The 17475-nt window shown below is 34.0% G+C and overlaps 1 protein-coding gene and 1 long non-coding RNA gene across 3 annotated transcripts in view; both read left to right on the top strand.

The window, feature by feature from the left end:
- Nucleotides 1-10076, top strand: part of LOC126885712 (alpha-N-acetylglucosaminidase) — a 78276-nt gene extending 68200 nt beyond the window's left edge. For both annotated transcript variants that reach the window (XM_050652438.1, XM_050652439.1), the window contains exon 16: nucleotides 9908-10076. In XM_050652438.1, coding sequence (XP_050508395.1) covers nucleotides 9908-10038 — 131 coding nt within the window. In that variant the 3' untranslated portion in view covers nucleotides 10039-10076. The remainder of the gene's footprint in view (nucleotides 1-9907) is intronic.
- Nucleotides 1824-7464, top strand: LOC126885713 (uncharacterized). The gene is made up of 2 exons (XR_007698439.1): nucleotides 1824-1936; nucleotides 7346-7464. It is a non-coding gene; the product is annotated as an uncharacterized LOC126885713 (long non-coding RNA).
- Nucleotides 10077-17475: the final 7399 nt, after the last annotated feature.

The following is a 17475-nucleotide window of genomic DNA, read 5'->3' as shown; positions in this document are numbered from 1 at the left end:
AAGTGTGCGAAACCCACGATATCTTTAGGATTCGTCGATAGCACCACAATTCGAATGCTTCTATTTTGTTTCGCATTGTGGTTTTTAACGTCCATGTCTCACACAATAGGATAGACCACACATAACATTTCAGCACCTTCTTTCGAATATTCATCGACAGGTTTCTGTTACATAAAACTGGCTTCCAGGTCATAAAAGCTTTTCGTGATATTTCGATCCTAGTTATTATCTCTTCATCAGAGTCACAATTTACATTTAACCAACTGCCAAGGTACTTGAAATGATTTACCCGTTCTAACTGCTCTCCATCAAGAGAAAGCTGATCTTGATCTATATTAATCTTTCCAACTGAAATCCACTTTGTTTTTGAAATGTTGATTTTAAGGCCTCTCCGATAACTTGCTTCACTGACTAGATTTAGTAGTGTCTAAAGATCTTGTAAATTTTCAGCAAGAATGGCTATATCGTCAGCGTATCTAATATTGTTGATTACTTCTCCGCCTAGCCTTACTCTCTCTTGTCTGTCATCCAAAGCCTCCCTAAAGATCTCTTCAGAGTACAGATTAAAAAGGGTGGGTGATAAAATACAACCTTGTCGTACTGCACGTTTTATCGGCAGTTTTTCAGTACGACTGTCTCCAATTTGGATAGAGGCTAGTTGATTGTAATATATGTATTTCAGCAGTCTTATATCGTAGTGGTCAAGTCCTGCTGCCTGCAGGCAATCGAAAAGTGTATCATGTTGTACTCGGTCGAAGGCCTTCTCGAAGTCGATGAAACAAACATAAACGTTCTTTCGGAATTCACAACTTTTTTTGTAATAGAACGCGCATACAAAATAGTGCTTTTCTAGTTCCTAGACCATTTCTAAATCCAAATTGCTTATTACCCATTCTAGTTTCGCACAGAAGGAATACTCGGTTTTGTATAATACGTAAAAGTATCTTAAGTTTTTGACTCATCAAACTGATTAGTCTAAAATCGCTGCATTTGGTGGGCCTGCTTTTCTTTGGTAATGTTATAAACAGTGACTCCTCCAACCAATCATCTGGTATTTTTCCTTCGTTGTAAATTTTGTTAAAGAAAGTAGTCAAGTAGGTAATGTTTTCCTTATCTAAAAGTTTAAGTAGCTCAACAGGGATTTGATCTGGTCCAGGTGCTTTATATGAATTACAACGGAAAATGGAAAACCTAGTTACGCAATACGAGTAATACTAATAATATAAAATAAAAATGTATACCTACAATTTTTATTCAGTTACAATACGAAGCCAAAACTGCTTTAATTTTCACTTAGTTCAGAGAGCGCAAACCAGCACTCTAATCGACGATTTCGCCTCTTAATAGAGGCATCATCAGAGAGGCATAAGTTTGCTTATCCAGGGTTGCCAGATGATTTTTTTTTAATTCCCTAGAATTTTTGTCAAAATTTCCCTAGATTTCCCTAACAACTTGACAACAATTTTTACCCTAGAATTCCCTATATATTTTCTATATACGCATGCGCATTACAAAACTGCGCATTGAATAAGGTCGACTTTTTCCATCGGAACAGCTAATGCGCAGGCGTACTGCCTCTGTGTAATTTCAGGATGTCCTCCGCGAGTAGACCCAGTATTTTTTTGTATATGTTACGAGCAAAGCCCGAAATTGGAATTGGACAATCCTAGCCCTAGCATTGTACGGAAAATATTGTACACTTCTAGTATTGTACTCCCAAACTGTAAAATGTCCGAAATGGTCAAACTTAAAAATTATCGAAACACTGATCGATTCGAATCGATTATTGTTGACAAGCGACACACCAAATCAAAAATCGAACATTGACTTCTGTATGAGCTTTCGTAACGTTCGGTTGTGTGACAGTTCAGTGTGGAAGTGATAATTCAAAAAAAAACGCAGGCGACAAAAACAAAATAGGAACTACATAATAGAGGTAACTAACAAATTTCCTATCTGTTGAATTCCTAAATTTCCTGTACTTTCTTTGAATAAAATAAATTATACATTATCTAGTTAGGTAAAAAAGAGACAGCTTTGCATTACACGGTTAATTATGGGGGATACTACCGGGGGGGCTAACCCCCCCGGTGATGAGGAGATGTTAGATAATATAGAAAACACTGAAAATAATAGTAGTTTAAAGAATACACCATTACTTGATAGCAATGCTAATTCAATCACTAATAATAACAATGAAATAAAAAAAGGAAAAAAACATTTCTATTATCAGTACACTGATACCGGTCCCTTTGAGGTATTTATGGAGTCAAAAGGCGATAACGTCGGTAATTATAGTTTTTTGAAATTAGCAAAATACATAAATGACAAAAAAATCGAGAATGTACTTAAACTTAGCAAAAAAGGAAAAAACCGAATTAGCGTTGCTTTCAAGAAATGGGAGGATGCTAATAAATTTGTTTTAAATGACGTGGTCAGAAATGATGGATATGAATTGTTTATTCCGGCAAATAACGTAACATGTAGGGGAGTCGTTAATAATGTAGATACTAGTATATCGGATGCAGATCTAATCAAATTTTCGGGATTGGCTTCGGCCAACATTAAAGTACTAGAAATAAGACGATTTAAACGGAAGTCTAAATATGACACGGAGAAATATATTGATACAGAAACGGTCGCATTTACCTTTTCGGGAAAAGTAATCCCGAAGGAAGTGAATATATATGGGATCCCTTTTAGGGTAAAACCATACATGATACCAGTGGTTCAATGTTATCGGTGTTTTCTTTTTGGACACACAAAAAATCTTTGTAGAGGGGGAGAAAAATGCAAAAACTGCGCGGAAAAAATACATGAAGGGGATTGTTCGATGAAATGTTTACATTGTAATAGCAGCTTTCATATAAGTACCTATGAGGAGTGTCCAGAGTATGTGAGACAGCGGAATATTAAGGCTGTCATGTCTCTGGACAATCTTTCATACTACGAGGCATGCGAGAGATTTCCTTATGTTTCTACTAGAAAATCGCAAGAGAATAATATATTCAGAATGAGCCAGGAGGAATTCCCAACATTACATAAAACTCAAATAAATAATTTAGAGACAATTCCCATCAATATGCGATGGATAGAAAATGTAAAGAGTAACCCTGAACACCTGTTTAGTAGAAAAATGGAGAATAACTCAAACAAAAATAAAAGAAAGGCTAATGAAACAAATAAGACATACAATAAAGAAGTACACAATCAATATTTATTATCTCCAAATGGGAGAAGCGAAGAGAGAGCTCGTGCAGTAAACAATGAGACTCCTGGATGTTCCCGTACAGAGCAACTAGAGAGGGACACAGAAAAAACACTGAATGCGATATTAAAAAAACTAGATTGGAAACATAAGGAACATATAATCAATTACTTGAACCAGCTATTTATACATGAAAGCTCATCGAACCAAAAGTTGCTAGATTTAGATGGATATCAAGAATCCACTTATTATCCAATGGAACATAAAAAGTTTAAGCAGTAACTATAACAGTCTGAAATATTTCATAAGCGAACATAGACCCAAATTAATTCTATTAAATGAAACTTGGCTAAAAAATAATCATCACTTCTATCTAAGAGGATATGAAATACATAGGTTGGATCGAGGGGATGGTTATGGTGGCCTAGCTACTGTGGTTCATAATAGTCTGGATCACAAAATAGTATATAGGTATAATAATAATGTTAGTAAAATTCAAATTTTAGCAATAAAAATAATAGATTGGGACATTACAGTTATTAACATTTATATCCATCCTAGGGCAAAAATAAATTTAAATAGTTGGGTTGGACGCATAAATAAAATCAGGGGAAATAAAATTTTAATGGGGGATATGAATGCACATAATGCACTTTGGGGAAGTCAAGTGTCTGTTAATGTTAATGGAAGAATAATTGCTGAATCCTTAGAGGATTTGGATCTAGTTTGCTGCAATGATGGGAGACCCACGCGGATTACCCTACCTGGACAGAATGCCTCAGCGGTAGACCTAACACTAATTTCCTCGGAAATTGCAAATATATGCCAATGGGATGTGTTAGAGGATTCTGGAGGCAGTGATCATTTTCCAACTTCTTGCAAAATCGCAATTGTAAATGAAAATATAGTAACACAAAAAAGTCATAAAAGAAATACAAAGAATGTCAATTGGGAGAATTATGCTTCAAAAATGGAAGACTTGATGAAGAATGGGTGTGAAGACTATAATTCATTTACACAAATTATGGAAATGGTGAGTGATGAGGAAATACCTCTCTTGAAAACAGAAAAATCTATAAGAAAAAAAAAAAGCCCTCCCTGGTGGGATAAGGAATGCTCTAATTTAATAAAAACAAGAAAAGAAAAAATTAAAAAATATAAGGAAGAAGCAAGCAATGAAAATTATATTGAAATCAAAAAAATATTTGCATACAGTAAAAAAATATTTAAAACAAAAAAAAGAAATAGCTTCAAAAGCTTTTGCAATGGATTGACAAGGGACACTCCTCTATCTGAAATATGGCGAACAGTTAAGCTATTCTCCACATATCAAAATGCTGTAATCCCTGCTAAACTTCCCAACAAAAACATAGCTCAGAACATATTAAATAATTTGGCAATTGACATAACAGATCCTGAGTTCATGGTTACCCTAACTAACGAGGATGTGGAGGACATTTCAAGGCAAGAAATAATAAGTGTCATAAATAAAAAGGATAAGGCTACTGGCTTAGATCTTGTAACATATAGCATGATAAACAGACTTCCCCTGGTGGCGCTAGATACATTGTCAAAAATATTTAATCAAATAGTTAAAAGAAACACAGGTTTTCCACAAGAATGGAAAAACACCCTTGTCATTCCCTTTTTAAAACCCAATAGAGACCCTTTATGTGAGGATAATTATAGAAACATAGCTCTAGAGTCATGTGTAGGCAAAATTTTGCAAAATATAATTAAATTAAGAATAGAACAAATAACGGAAAAAAAATCGATACTAAGCCCTAAGCAGTTAGGTTTCAGAAGAAACAAAGGGTGCAACGATAACTTAGCTTTAACAATTAATTATATTAGAACTGGATTTAGTAAAAATTTAAATACAATTGGAATTTTTTTGGATATCAGTAGGGCATATGATACAGTCAATATATATTTGCTATATAAATACTTATTAAAGTATGACATCCCAATAACTTATGCAAACTTGATCTTGCAATTTTTGCTCAACAGAAATATCTACGTTAAAGACAAATCAAATAATATATTAGGCCCAATGCAAGCATCCACTGGATTGCCTCAAGGGTCTCCACTCAGTCCAATATTATTTAATCTCTATACTAGATCCCTACATGATTTAATAAACCATGAGATGGAGTGTTTTCAATATGCAGATGATTTTGTAATTCTGGTGCAAGGATCTGATATATACAAGCTAATTAATTCCTTAAATACCCATATAATAAATTTACAGGAGTGGTTTGAGAAACACAACTTTAAAATTTCAGCACACAAATCAAAAGCAATAATATTTAGAAAAAGAAGTCAGGCTTATAACTTCCCACATTTGATATATCAAAATATGGAAATTCCATGGAAAAATGAAATAAAGTATCTGGGATTTCATTTACAGTGCAATTTGAATATGACAATTCAAATTAACGACATGATAACTAAAGCAAACAAAGGAATAAATGTCATGAGAGCAATTTGTGGTACAAAATGGGGAGCTGACCCGAACATTCTTTTGAGTTTATACAAAGGAATAGTTAGATCTCATTTAGATTACGCAGCCAATCTTTTAAACCCCTGCAGTAAAAGTTTGATGATGAGGTTGGAACAAGTACAGAATGTTGCCTTGAGAATCGTAACGGGTTGTCTACGTTCTACACCCATCTTAATATTGCAAGCAGAATGTTCAGTAACAACGTTACAAGTTAGAAGGGAGATACTAGCACATAAATATATACTCAAACAAATGCCGGAAAAAAACAATATCATAGTAAAGAGTCTAAATAAGCTAAACGAAGCAATAAATGCAAACAATAGATTCTGGAGGAACAAGGTCATACCTGATTACTCACTAGCATATACAAATATACTCAAAAAAACAAAAAACATAATTAGATATAAAATCAATCCTATATATGAGGTAGAAAGAAAAACTCTTCTATACCCCATTACAATTAAAAGTCTAGAATTTGAAAAATATGAAATTGAATCGAACGAAAGGTTCATAGCTAAATATGGTGGAATATATAATAATCATACCCACGTATATACAGATGGATCAATAGACCCACAAACAAATCAATCGGGATTTGGAATTTACATCCCAAGCATCAATTATAAATATTCGTCACGACTCCATAACTACACACAAATCTGCACAACTGAAATAATAGCGGTATACAAAGCCATGTCGGTATGTATTGAAAAGGAAATCATGAAAGCAGTGATCTTTGTAGATTCAAAAAGTGCCTTATCCAAAATATCTAGTCACAAATGGGACCAAATGGATTATGTAACTATAATGACCAAAAAACTACTGGTAGATGCAAATAATATGGGATTTTCAATAGGATTAGAATGGGTACCGGGACATCAGGGGATTAAAGGCAACGAGGTGGCAGATAGCTTGGCCAATATTGGGAGAGAATTAAGAGTACCATATGATGTAAAAAACATCAGCACAGATATCTTTTGTGTTACAAAAAAGAACATCTTGACTCAATTTTACAATAACTGGTATTCCCAAATTAAAGGTAAATATCCGGACTATTATGGACTGCAGGATAGTTTCCCTATAAAACCTTGGTATAACAAATGTGGATATTTGGGTAGGAACAATATTACTAACCTTAATCGTTTACGAAGTGGACATTGCAAAACTCCTTGTTATCTCCACAAAATAGGCAAAACGGAAACACCGATATGCGAATGCGGTACTATGGGAACATTGGTACACATCATCTTTGAGTGCCCCATAAATAAACATAAAGATATGGATTTGTATCTAGAACTAATAAAAGCTGGAACAGACAGTCCAATATCTTTACAGAGCATTTTATATAAACCCTCGAATAAAGTTATTAAGATAATCAATAAATTTATCAAATTTTTTCAAGTAGATCTATAGAATTTTGAAAAAATAATAATAATAACAATAACAATAAATAAATACTTCAGAAAATACAGGGAATCTCCTAAAATGTCAAAAATTATATTTGTATCCTTAAAATCCTTAATCCTAACCGAAGGTAGCCAGCCCTAAACCTATGTGAAAATGTTTGGAAGCTACCCCCAGACGAGAAAAGTCTTAAGTTAACCTTAAATGTTGTAACACTTTTCCCCCTCTAGCTACAGAAAAACAAGAAGAAGGACAAGGACCACATAGGACCAAAAAAAAAAAAATAGATCTGAAGTTGACAGGACACCTGGTTGTGCATTGCCTTGAGCAAGACGCGCATAACCAATAACATGTACTGGGTAAATGATTAAAAAAAAATCGAAACCCAAAAAAAAGGAAGAAGAAGAAGAAGAAAATCGAACATTTATGGTTATCTAATAATCTAGTAATATTTTTATGGTTAATGGTAGAGCCCAATCCCAGAGAAATCTCTTCGTGGATTTTATATATTATGGATAATAGATATTTTAATCCTACAACCCAGAAATCAGAAACCCTGATTAATTATAGATTTATAACATAACCTTATTGATGTTTGTTTGCCCTTGATAACAAATGGGGAATAATCGATAATCGTAAAAATCGATATCTGTCATATTCTCTTCACTTCTAAACTTTGACGCATCGCTGGGATTCCCCGAATTCGCGAATAAAACGATTTTCATATAGATAATATATGTGCAATTTTATAAAGCTTATAAAATCAAACAGATTTTTTAAAATTGTCTTACAAATATTAAGAATTCCCTAGATTTTTCATAGAATTGAATAAAATTCCCTTTTTCCCTAAACTGGCTCAAAATTCCCTAGGTTTAGGGAAAATTCCCTAGGTCTGGTAACCCTGTGCTTATCTCTGACCCAAGTGAAAATCTTCAGCCAGTTAGTATCCGCATTGTAACTAACGTGTTGGTGGTAGGTGCCTAGCGACATCTGCTAAATAAAAGTCAAAGTTTTTCATCCTAATAAAAATATATAAAAATATTTTTAAAGATATTTTAGTGAAAAACTTATTTGGCCACTTTCTTGGTAACACCTCCATGGCTTCTAAAAATTGCAAGCCAGATGGATGCTGAAAAGAAGACAAGAGGGAATTCTAAAATTTGCAATTCATAACCCCGCCTGTACAGCGTGGTAAATTCCAACAGAAAATGGACCCAATTACTCAATAGTAGTAATATTAATATAAAATAAAATTGTATACCACTTTTATTTAGTTGAAATGCGAAGCCAAAACTGCCTTAATTTTCACTTAATTTTTGTATAACTTACCTATAGTAAATGTGTATGATGGCCACATATTTTCAAAAAGGTGAAAATTTTTCCGTTGGAGAAGTTCGGGGAGTTACATAATATGTATATTATACGCCGTTTTTTATCGGCTGGTAATCCAATAAATATTTTATTGTGGTTTTTAATCGTTGTATTTTCTTTCCTTTTCTTCAAAAACTGTATCAAACTCCAATCTCAACAAACTGGTATAATATATTATTAGGTACAATGACATACGATAAATTTCATTAAAACATAATTATAATCATAATCATAAACATAAATAAAATATAATTAGGTAAAGTCACGGGTCGTTTCAAATTGTTTAAATATGCAGATTTTAAATGAGTGCTTTTAAGTTATTATGAGTTTTTGAAGCGTGACATTTTGGAAATCTCATTTTTAAACAAAACTGAACATTATTATGTAATAATAGTATATTATTCAACGAGCATGTAATGATGGCTATTACTCACGATGATGAAGTTTGCGACACGAGCCGTAGGCGAGTGTCGTAATTCATCAGAGTGAGTAATAGCCATTACATGCAAGTAGAATACTATACTTTTTCTACGACCTTTTTTAATTTAATTAGTAAAAAATATAATTATCAACTACTCAAGATTTAAATTATAATAATTTTCAAAAATACCTACATGCTGTGTACCCCTAGGCTGAATAATTTGTTGCCTACTATTACCAGATTCTTATTTATTGTAAAAATACAACAAGAAATAGTAAATCCAAGTTCTATTCGTTTCTGAAAAATTATAATCATAAATTTGTACTTACTGTCAGTGAATTTAATAAATAGGAAATGGCTATTGTCGGTGGACATATTATATTTCATATAGTTATAATGTGTATTTACATTTAACTATATTTAATATAATAATACAACTATAATGTTATAACATATTTAACACAATATAACTTGAAAAGTAAACACAATATTAGTTATAAATTCCAATTAACACAAACAAAGTGCGCTAATGTCACTCTCACTAAAATAAATGATAAACTTCAAAAATTTTAGTAAACAAGCTATAAACGTAAAAAATATTGTTACAGTTAAAATTCATTTAAAAATATTTAGAAGTTAATTATTGATATAAATTACAATAATTGTTGAATTAAATAAACAAGTTTTAAATAACTTTAATTGCAGTTTATATACGATTAATATTAAAAGTGGCATGCGCCACTTGAATCTAACTTCAGCCCGTGAGTAATGACCCGTGAGTAACTTCAGCCCGTGCGTAATGAACTACTACTCACGGGTACAGTAATGAGTGCTATTATCTATAAAAAATAGCGAATAATGAGCATATTATTAAACGGTTGTAGAAAAAAAATGTATGTTTATTATATTTCATCGAAAATCGAAAATAATAAACAGGTTTAAATTTGATTTCAAACCAATAATTCTATTAATTTCACTATATTTGTTTATTTTATTTCAGGAAACACTATTGAAGCTGCTAAGGCTATTCATAAAAGATGGAATGTGCGACGTGAAGTCCCTAAGGAAGAAGAAGAAGAAGAACAATACTTTGGTCAGAGATTACTACGGCCCATTCTTTCCTTTGTATAAAATATCAATATTTTAATTAATAAATACGTAGTAATATCTGTGTTGTCTTTTATAATATTTTCTAAGTTTATAGATCTTTTATTTTGTCTTCTTTAAAGATAATAATTAGCAACATGTGGAGAAAAGCATATTACAATCTGAATACTAGAATACAAAACATATGTTGAAAGTATTTAGTGCACATATTATACAAAATAATCCCACTTTTAATTTCATCCTCTATCTATAGGATCCAATATAACTTCCAAATTTGATTGCCCTTTAATGATTACGTTAGCACTTTTGTTAAGAAGAGACGCCATATCAAAAAGCTAAAGATTTAGCATGTAAATACTATCTCTTGATGCCCAATAGTCTCCGATTTTTTAGCTCTATTTCTCTCTCTACTATGTCGCTACAGCTCAAGTCAGGCCCTGGTCTGCTCCAGCATCCGTCTCCAAGTATATCTGTCCCTGGTTGCTCTCCTGCAGTTGTCCTCCCTCAAAGTCTCTTTAGCATCGCTTGTTACTTCGTCTATCCACCTCTTTCTTCGTTTCCTACAGACCGACGTCCCACCATAGTTTCGCTAAGCATTCTACTAGGTGTCCTGTCGTTATCCATACTTATAACATGGCCTATATGGTTCTTTGTAATATTTTTATAACTCTTGGACACTGGTTGAACCTTCTTCTTCTTAAGAGTAGTTTTAAGTTTTCAATCTAATGGCATATAAAACAACATAATGTTATTCTACATCCCACCAGACTGAAGACAATGGGAACATTCTCTGGTAACACCTCCGAGGTTTCTACAATTTGCAAGCCATAACGGATGCTGACACTAAGGAAGATGAGGGAATTTTACAATTTATAATTCACGTCCCATCTGCTCAGCGCGGTAAAGTTCCAACGAGAATGGTTCCCTTCGTACTCCAATCAGAGTAAACATGTAAATCAAAAATGAATAACCATTTTCAATGTCGTTGCAAAACGAAAATACAGCCGCATCATATTCTAGTCTAATCAGAGAGTGCAGCAAGCACCTCTACCGGTTTCGAAACTTATTAGTCTCTCATCAGGAGGCACATATGCTGCTCTCTCTGATCCAACCAAAACAAACACCGGCGTGCAGTCACGGATTGCAACGAACGAAATGGCATATATGCCCTAGCGGCAACTGCTAGCAAAAGACTAAGTTTTCAATCTAATGGCATATAAAACAACATAATGTTATTCTACATCCCACCAGACTGAAAACAATGGGAACCTTCTCTGGTTACACCTCCGAGGCTGCTACAATTTGCAAGCCATAACGGATGCTGAGACTAAGGAAGATGAGGGAATTTTATAATTTATAATTCACGTCCCAACTGCTCAGCGCGGTAAAGTTCCAACGAGAATGGTTCCCGTCGTACTCCAATCAGAGTAAGCATGTACATCAAAAATGAATAACCATTTTCAATTTCGTTGCAAAACGAAAATACAGCCGCATCATATTCTAGTCCAATCATAGAGTGCAGCAAGCACCTTTACCGGTTTCGGTACCTCCTTTTGCTTATTTTTCCTTGAATCTTTCCCTGCATAATTAATTAGAGCAAGTTGTACGTCTCTTCATGTCCAATATGTCAGAGATATTCCAATTTTCTTGTTTTGACGGCATTTAAGATTTCTATTTCTTTATTAATCTTTCTCAGAACCTCTTTGTTTGTGACGTGTTGTGTCCACGATATTTTCAGTGTTCTTCTGTACACCCACAACTGTAACGATTCCAGTTTTTTCATTGATGCCGCATTCAAGTCAAGAAAACGTAACACCTCGCCAACCTAAGCCTTAGCTTCAACTTTAAATCTCTTATCTTGTGCAGGGCACTTTTATCATTTTGTTAAAATTTGCTCTAGCCTTTTCTATTCTGATTTTGCTTTCCTGGAAGTATCATTTGTGGAATTGATCATTGTTCCAAGATATGCATATTGGTCTACTCGTTCGATATTGGTGCCGCTTATGAAGAGCTTCTTGTTAATTCTTGAGTTTTCGGTATTCTCATAAATTTTGCTTCCCTGGCATTAATTGATAGATCGTACCTATTGTTGTCCTTACTCTGCTATTCTGGTCACCAGCCTCTGAATATCTTTAATGTTTTTGACTAAGATTACAGTATCATCCGCATATCTAATGTTGTTAATTGGCGTTCCATTTACCTATTCCAGCTGTTTCATCCTCAAGAGCTTTTTTCAGAATCTCTTCCAAGTAGGTATTGAAAAGAATTGGCGACAACACGCATCCCTGTCTCACCCCACGTCTGATTTCAATTTCCTCTGACAGCTGTTCGTTAACACCTACTTTTGTTCGCTACGTAGATAGTATAATTATTGTTTTTAATTATATTTTATACAGTAGACTCCCGTAAGTTCGGCCTCGGTTAGTTCGGTCTCGGCTTATTCCGGCCGGCTCTCTGCCTGTAGCGGCCACCAATTTTTCTGCAAGATTTTTAAAAATCATGGGTGACCTAAACTTGAGCCCAGAGCAAAGAAACAACGTCGACGAACCTGGGTTAAATTTTAAACTTCTGCCCAGAAAAACCTTTGCACCCCGAAAGAAACATCTGCTGCAGAGTTTAAAGTCAGCAAAGAGATGATAACGGTCGCCTTGTGTTCAAATGCTTCGAGCATCCACAATGACCCCTATTTGTCATTGTCATCGCAATTTTCGGCGATACTTCCTCTAGAAGCACTTAATGGCTCCTTGATCTATCGGTTGTTGAAGACTGGGCAGTTTAACTTCTTTTTCATCGTCACACTGAATATCTTCCTAGTGAGTAAGCGCGTTGTCAGGAAGTAGAAGTGCTTTGATGGACAGTTTTAATTTTGTCAATTTTTTTTTACTTTGGGAACAAATTCGTAAACGAACTATTCCTTGAACAAATATGTGTCCATCTACGCTGATTTCTGCGACCGATAATACACTGGGAGAGTTTCCACGTTTATGTTGTTAAAGTCTTGTAAAAAACTTTGGCCAATATAGAAGATAAGATTGACCAAGCAAACACATCAGTAGATGAGCCAAACAACATTCTTGTTAACGAACCTGATGACAATGGAGCTCTATTGCATGACCTTCAGAAACTACCGAAGTGTGGTCCCATTGTTGAAGAAGATGTTTTGGAGTGGATCGACTTTGAAAAGGAGCTACACAACGAGGTTTTGGACCACGACGAAATCGCTGAGTGTGTCATTCGCCAAGAAAATGAGAAGGATAACCACACAGATGCTGCTGAGAATGAAGAGGAAGATGAAGAAAATAAAATGAGCCACGCTGAAGGCAAAACAGCTTTGCAACTGGCAGCTATCTAAGTCGAACAGCAAAAAGAAGCAACTCTGCCATCGATGTAATGATTATTAAAAAGTGGCGTGACTTTGCACATCAAAAATCATAAGAAAAGAAAATTCAGAAAAAAATTACTGACTTTTTAAGTGCTTAAGAAGCCAAGCCACCCATGTGCAACAATATTTTTAAATTTTATTAGGCCTAGAGTTCTGTAAGTATTGTTTAATAGTATTTTTGTAACGCTCTATCTTTTCATATTATGTGTTAAATATATGTGAGAGTATTCCTCTGTCTTGTCTTCTACTTAATGTACAAGTGATTTGTTTTTGCTAGATCCATACAAACAATAAATGGGCATTTTTTAAATAAGCATCGGTTAGTTCGGCCACTTTTAAGTTCGGCCTAGGGTCCGGTCCCGAGGTGGCCGAACTTACGGGAGTCTACTGTAATATGGAATATCTCCATTCTCTCCACTTACTTCACAAATACTAATTATCTAACACAGCTACCGTATCATAACCGCTTAATGTTTTTCATATAAAAAATCAATCGTTATTAGATCGAGTGTGGAATCGAGGGCAGTGACCACCCATATAATATTTCAACTGAAAACATTTGGTAGATGCCTAAAGCCACGTGTTTATAATAGGCCTGAATCCCGCGTACCAAAAAAAGTTTACTTATTAGTAGCAAGCTGAAAATTTGGACCCCGCAGAAACTTTATGGGAAATGGTTATCTGTCAAATGCTCTGAAACTTTGGGTTCTGGTAGTCCTTGATGTGTAGAACAAAAGACTCAATAAAAAATCATGGTTTTAAGATTCCGAAGTTATAAGTACAGTCGAACCCGCTTAATAGAATACCTCTTATAAGAATATCCCGCTTTAAGTAAAGAAACTTGAGGTTTCGACTCGATTCTACTAGCCACCAATGATCGGTTATTAGAATATCTCGGTTATAAGAATACTTTTGCTTGGCACGAAGGTTATTCTAATAAGCGGGTTCGACTGTACAGTGAGGACGTTTGAGTTGGAATAAAATCATTTTCTCGAGAATGTGCGAATCTGGAGATAATTACGAATCAGGTCGATTTTTACTTTTAAATTATAATTTTTTGGCATAATATATCTCATACTAGTGACGTCATCCATCTGGGCGTGATGACGCAATCGATGATTTTTTAAATAAGAATAGGGGTCGTGTGATAGCTCATTTGAAAGGTTTTTCAATTCTCTATTGACTAATAGAAACATTAACATAGTTATTTATACAGGGGGTATAGAAACATTAACATAATTATTTATTTATGTATATAATTTATTTAATTCGAAATACATTTTACTGCTGTCAGAAAACAGAAAAAAATGTTAATTTAAAAAATAAACATTGCTTTTCGCTTAAATTAAAATGTTCAAACTGCTAAGAGGCAGGTGGGTGGCAGCTTTATTATTGAATTTAAGCGAAAAACAATATTTGTTTATCAAATAAACATTTTGTCCTGTTTTCGAACAACAGTAAAATGTATTTCGAATTTAATAAATTATATATGTTATAGTCAAAGCCCGAATTTCAGGCACTCCTAGGTTTGACTAGGCAATCCCCAGGTCTGACTGACGATCTTAGTCAAAGCCCGAAATAAATTACAGTTTCGGCCTTTGACTAGTCAAACCTAGGAGAGACTAAGTTGGTCAGGCAAAAGTCGAAATTTAATTTTATGAAATCGGGGTCTAGTCAAACTCCTATCAGCTATTAAAATGTCGTAATTTGTTAAATTAGGTTTAATAAAACGTCATTTTTTAATTTTAATGTATATTATTTTGATATTGTCGTAATTAAAATACAAAAAAATAGTGTTTATTCTCATACGTTGAGGTATTATGGCATTTAGAGTTGCAGAATACTTTACACCTTTTAGACTTACATGATTTTAAAGAGCATTTCTTATTGCAGTAGCATTTTATGCAGCCTTGTCCTCCAAAAGAATCTTTTGTACTAATTTCTCGTAGAGACAGCTTAACGCCTGGAACATCTTCGAAATTAAGGAAATTCTCTTTGCATTCTCTTATTTGATTTCTTGAAAAAAGTGTGTTTATTGTTCCATATTTCGTACCAACTCTATATAAACCGTCAATTGTTTTATCTTGTATGAAACCCAAAATATTTTGAACATCTCCTTTGGCTCTATCAAAGCTGGAGATAGGTATTATTACAGTTTTTCCAATCGAAATTGGAGGAATTTTTTTCATTTCATTGTTTCATAGGATTAGCCTGAGCATGAACACCTTCAATCGCCTTTCCTTTATTTATTTTAATCTTTTCTGTCTGTGCACAACGCATGCATGTATCTTTTCTTTCAAAACTTTCATAGTATGCACCAAGTGTGCTGTCAGCGCACACAACATGTTCCACGTGATTACAAATTATGCACGTATGTGCGTCAGAGCTCTCTTTTTGGCAAATACAACAAACCACATCTTAAGAAGTAATCTGAATTGTTTGACAATGTTGTTCTCCTAGTGACGACGGTCCAGGGGCTTCGTTAGTAGGTATTATGGTGATCCTTCGTTTTTTCTCCGATTGCAATATCTTCTTTCACAGTTGATGATGACATTATCATTCCATCTGTTTGTGCTAAAATAAAATTCATATGTTTAGTCAAACAAAATTACGTGTAAATAATAATCAACTCCGTTCGCTCAACTCAGAAGCATTTTGACAGATTCAGAGTAGGAAACGTACAACACAAAATTTCCTACCTCACAATATTAACAGCTCAAATAAAGTTTCATTAAAAAAAGAAGAATTATTGGACATATTGGGAGTGTATACTAAACTCATACAATTCTGTAGAATCTATTTCCTCAAAATATTTTTATTCTGTGTTAAAAATTTAATAATTTTTTTAAATATTTAATGTTACATAACTTTCTCATTTGTTAAGGTGTAAATAAATTATAATTATTTAAAAAACTGTAACAATACCTATCCCCAGCTCTGATAGAGCCAAAGGAGATGCTCGAAATATTTTGGATGTCATACAAGATAAAACAATTGACGGTTTATAAGTACGAAATACTGAACAATAAGCACACTTGTTTAAGAAATCAAATAAGAGAATTCAAAGAGAATTTTCTTAATTTCGAAGATGTTCCAGAAGTTAGCTGTCTCTAAGGCCGATACCGCACTGTAGGAAGTGTGGAAGGATGGTGGATGGTAGATACCTGCCTGGCGACCATCTAGCTACTTATACCACGAATAACAAAACGACGGTAGCCGCAGTGGCTTCCCACTACCATCTAACCATCCGGTGGTTCGCCAGGCGTCTATCCACCCATATCAGTCGTGTTTGATATTCCATCCGGGTAGCCTGGCTATGGAGGAAAACGTAATAAGTGCTATGTATAAAAGAAGGGCAATTTGGGACCCAGCAGACCCACTATGTGACGAACCGTGGCTTAAAATATCTGCTTTATTATTCTTTGCAGTTGCATTAAAAAAATCCAATATTCAAGTCAGATAAATTTAAAAAACAATTTGTACTTTTCTTTAAGTCGATTTTTCTCCACTTTCTGAAAAGTGTAGTTAGTGAGTTTTACCTCTAATAGGACAATATGCTAAAAAACAAACCAAATGTAACGTAACAAATGAAACAAACTATTCCTTAGCAGTCAGTTGGATACTGACTTCTGACTTCATTTTACTCTTTCACTGCGTCCAGGATGCAGCGCCGCTCCACCATCCACCTTTAAAATCCACCCTACAAACGACCATTTAGCATCCTGCAGTACGGCATCGGCTTAAAAGACATTACATAGTACAAAATATTCTAAATTTGGAGGACAAGACTGTATAAAATGCTACTGCAATAAGAAATGCTCTTTAAAATTATGTATGTGTAAAAGGTCTAATGTATTCTGCAACCCTAAATGCCATAATGCCTTAACATGTGAGAATAAACACTAATTTTTTTATTTTAATTACGACAATATCAAAATAATAAACATTAAAATTAAAAAATGATGTTTTAATAAACCTAATCTGACAAACTACGACATTTTCATGACTATTTATTTATTTTATTTAGCGTATGGCTTAAGTATATCACAGAATATATTTAGATTTATGCATTATACAAT

The sequence above is a fragment of the Diabrotica virgifera genome, chromosome 5 (assembly GCF_917563875.1).
Source record: "Diabrotica virgifera virgifera chromosome 5, PGI_DIABVI_V3a".
In the NCBI taxonomy this organism is placed as follows: domain Eukaryota; kingdom Metazoa; phylum Arthropoda; class Insecta; order Coleoptera; family Chrysomelidae; genus Diabrotica; species Diabrotica virgifera.
Note: the sequence above shows the minus strand (reverse complement) of the source record. Positions and strands in the feature narration are given on the sequence as shown.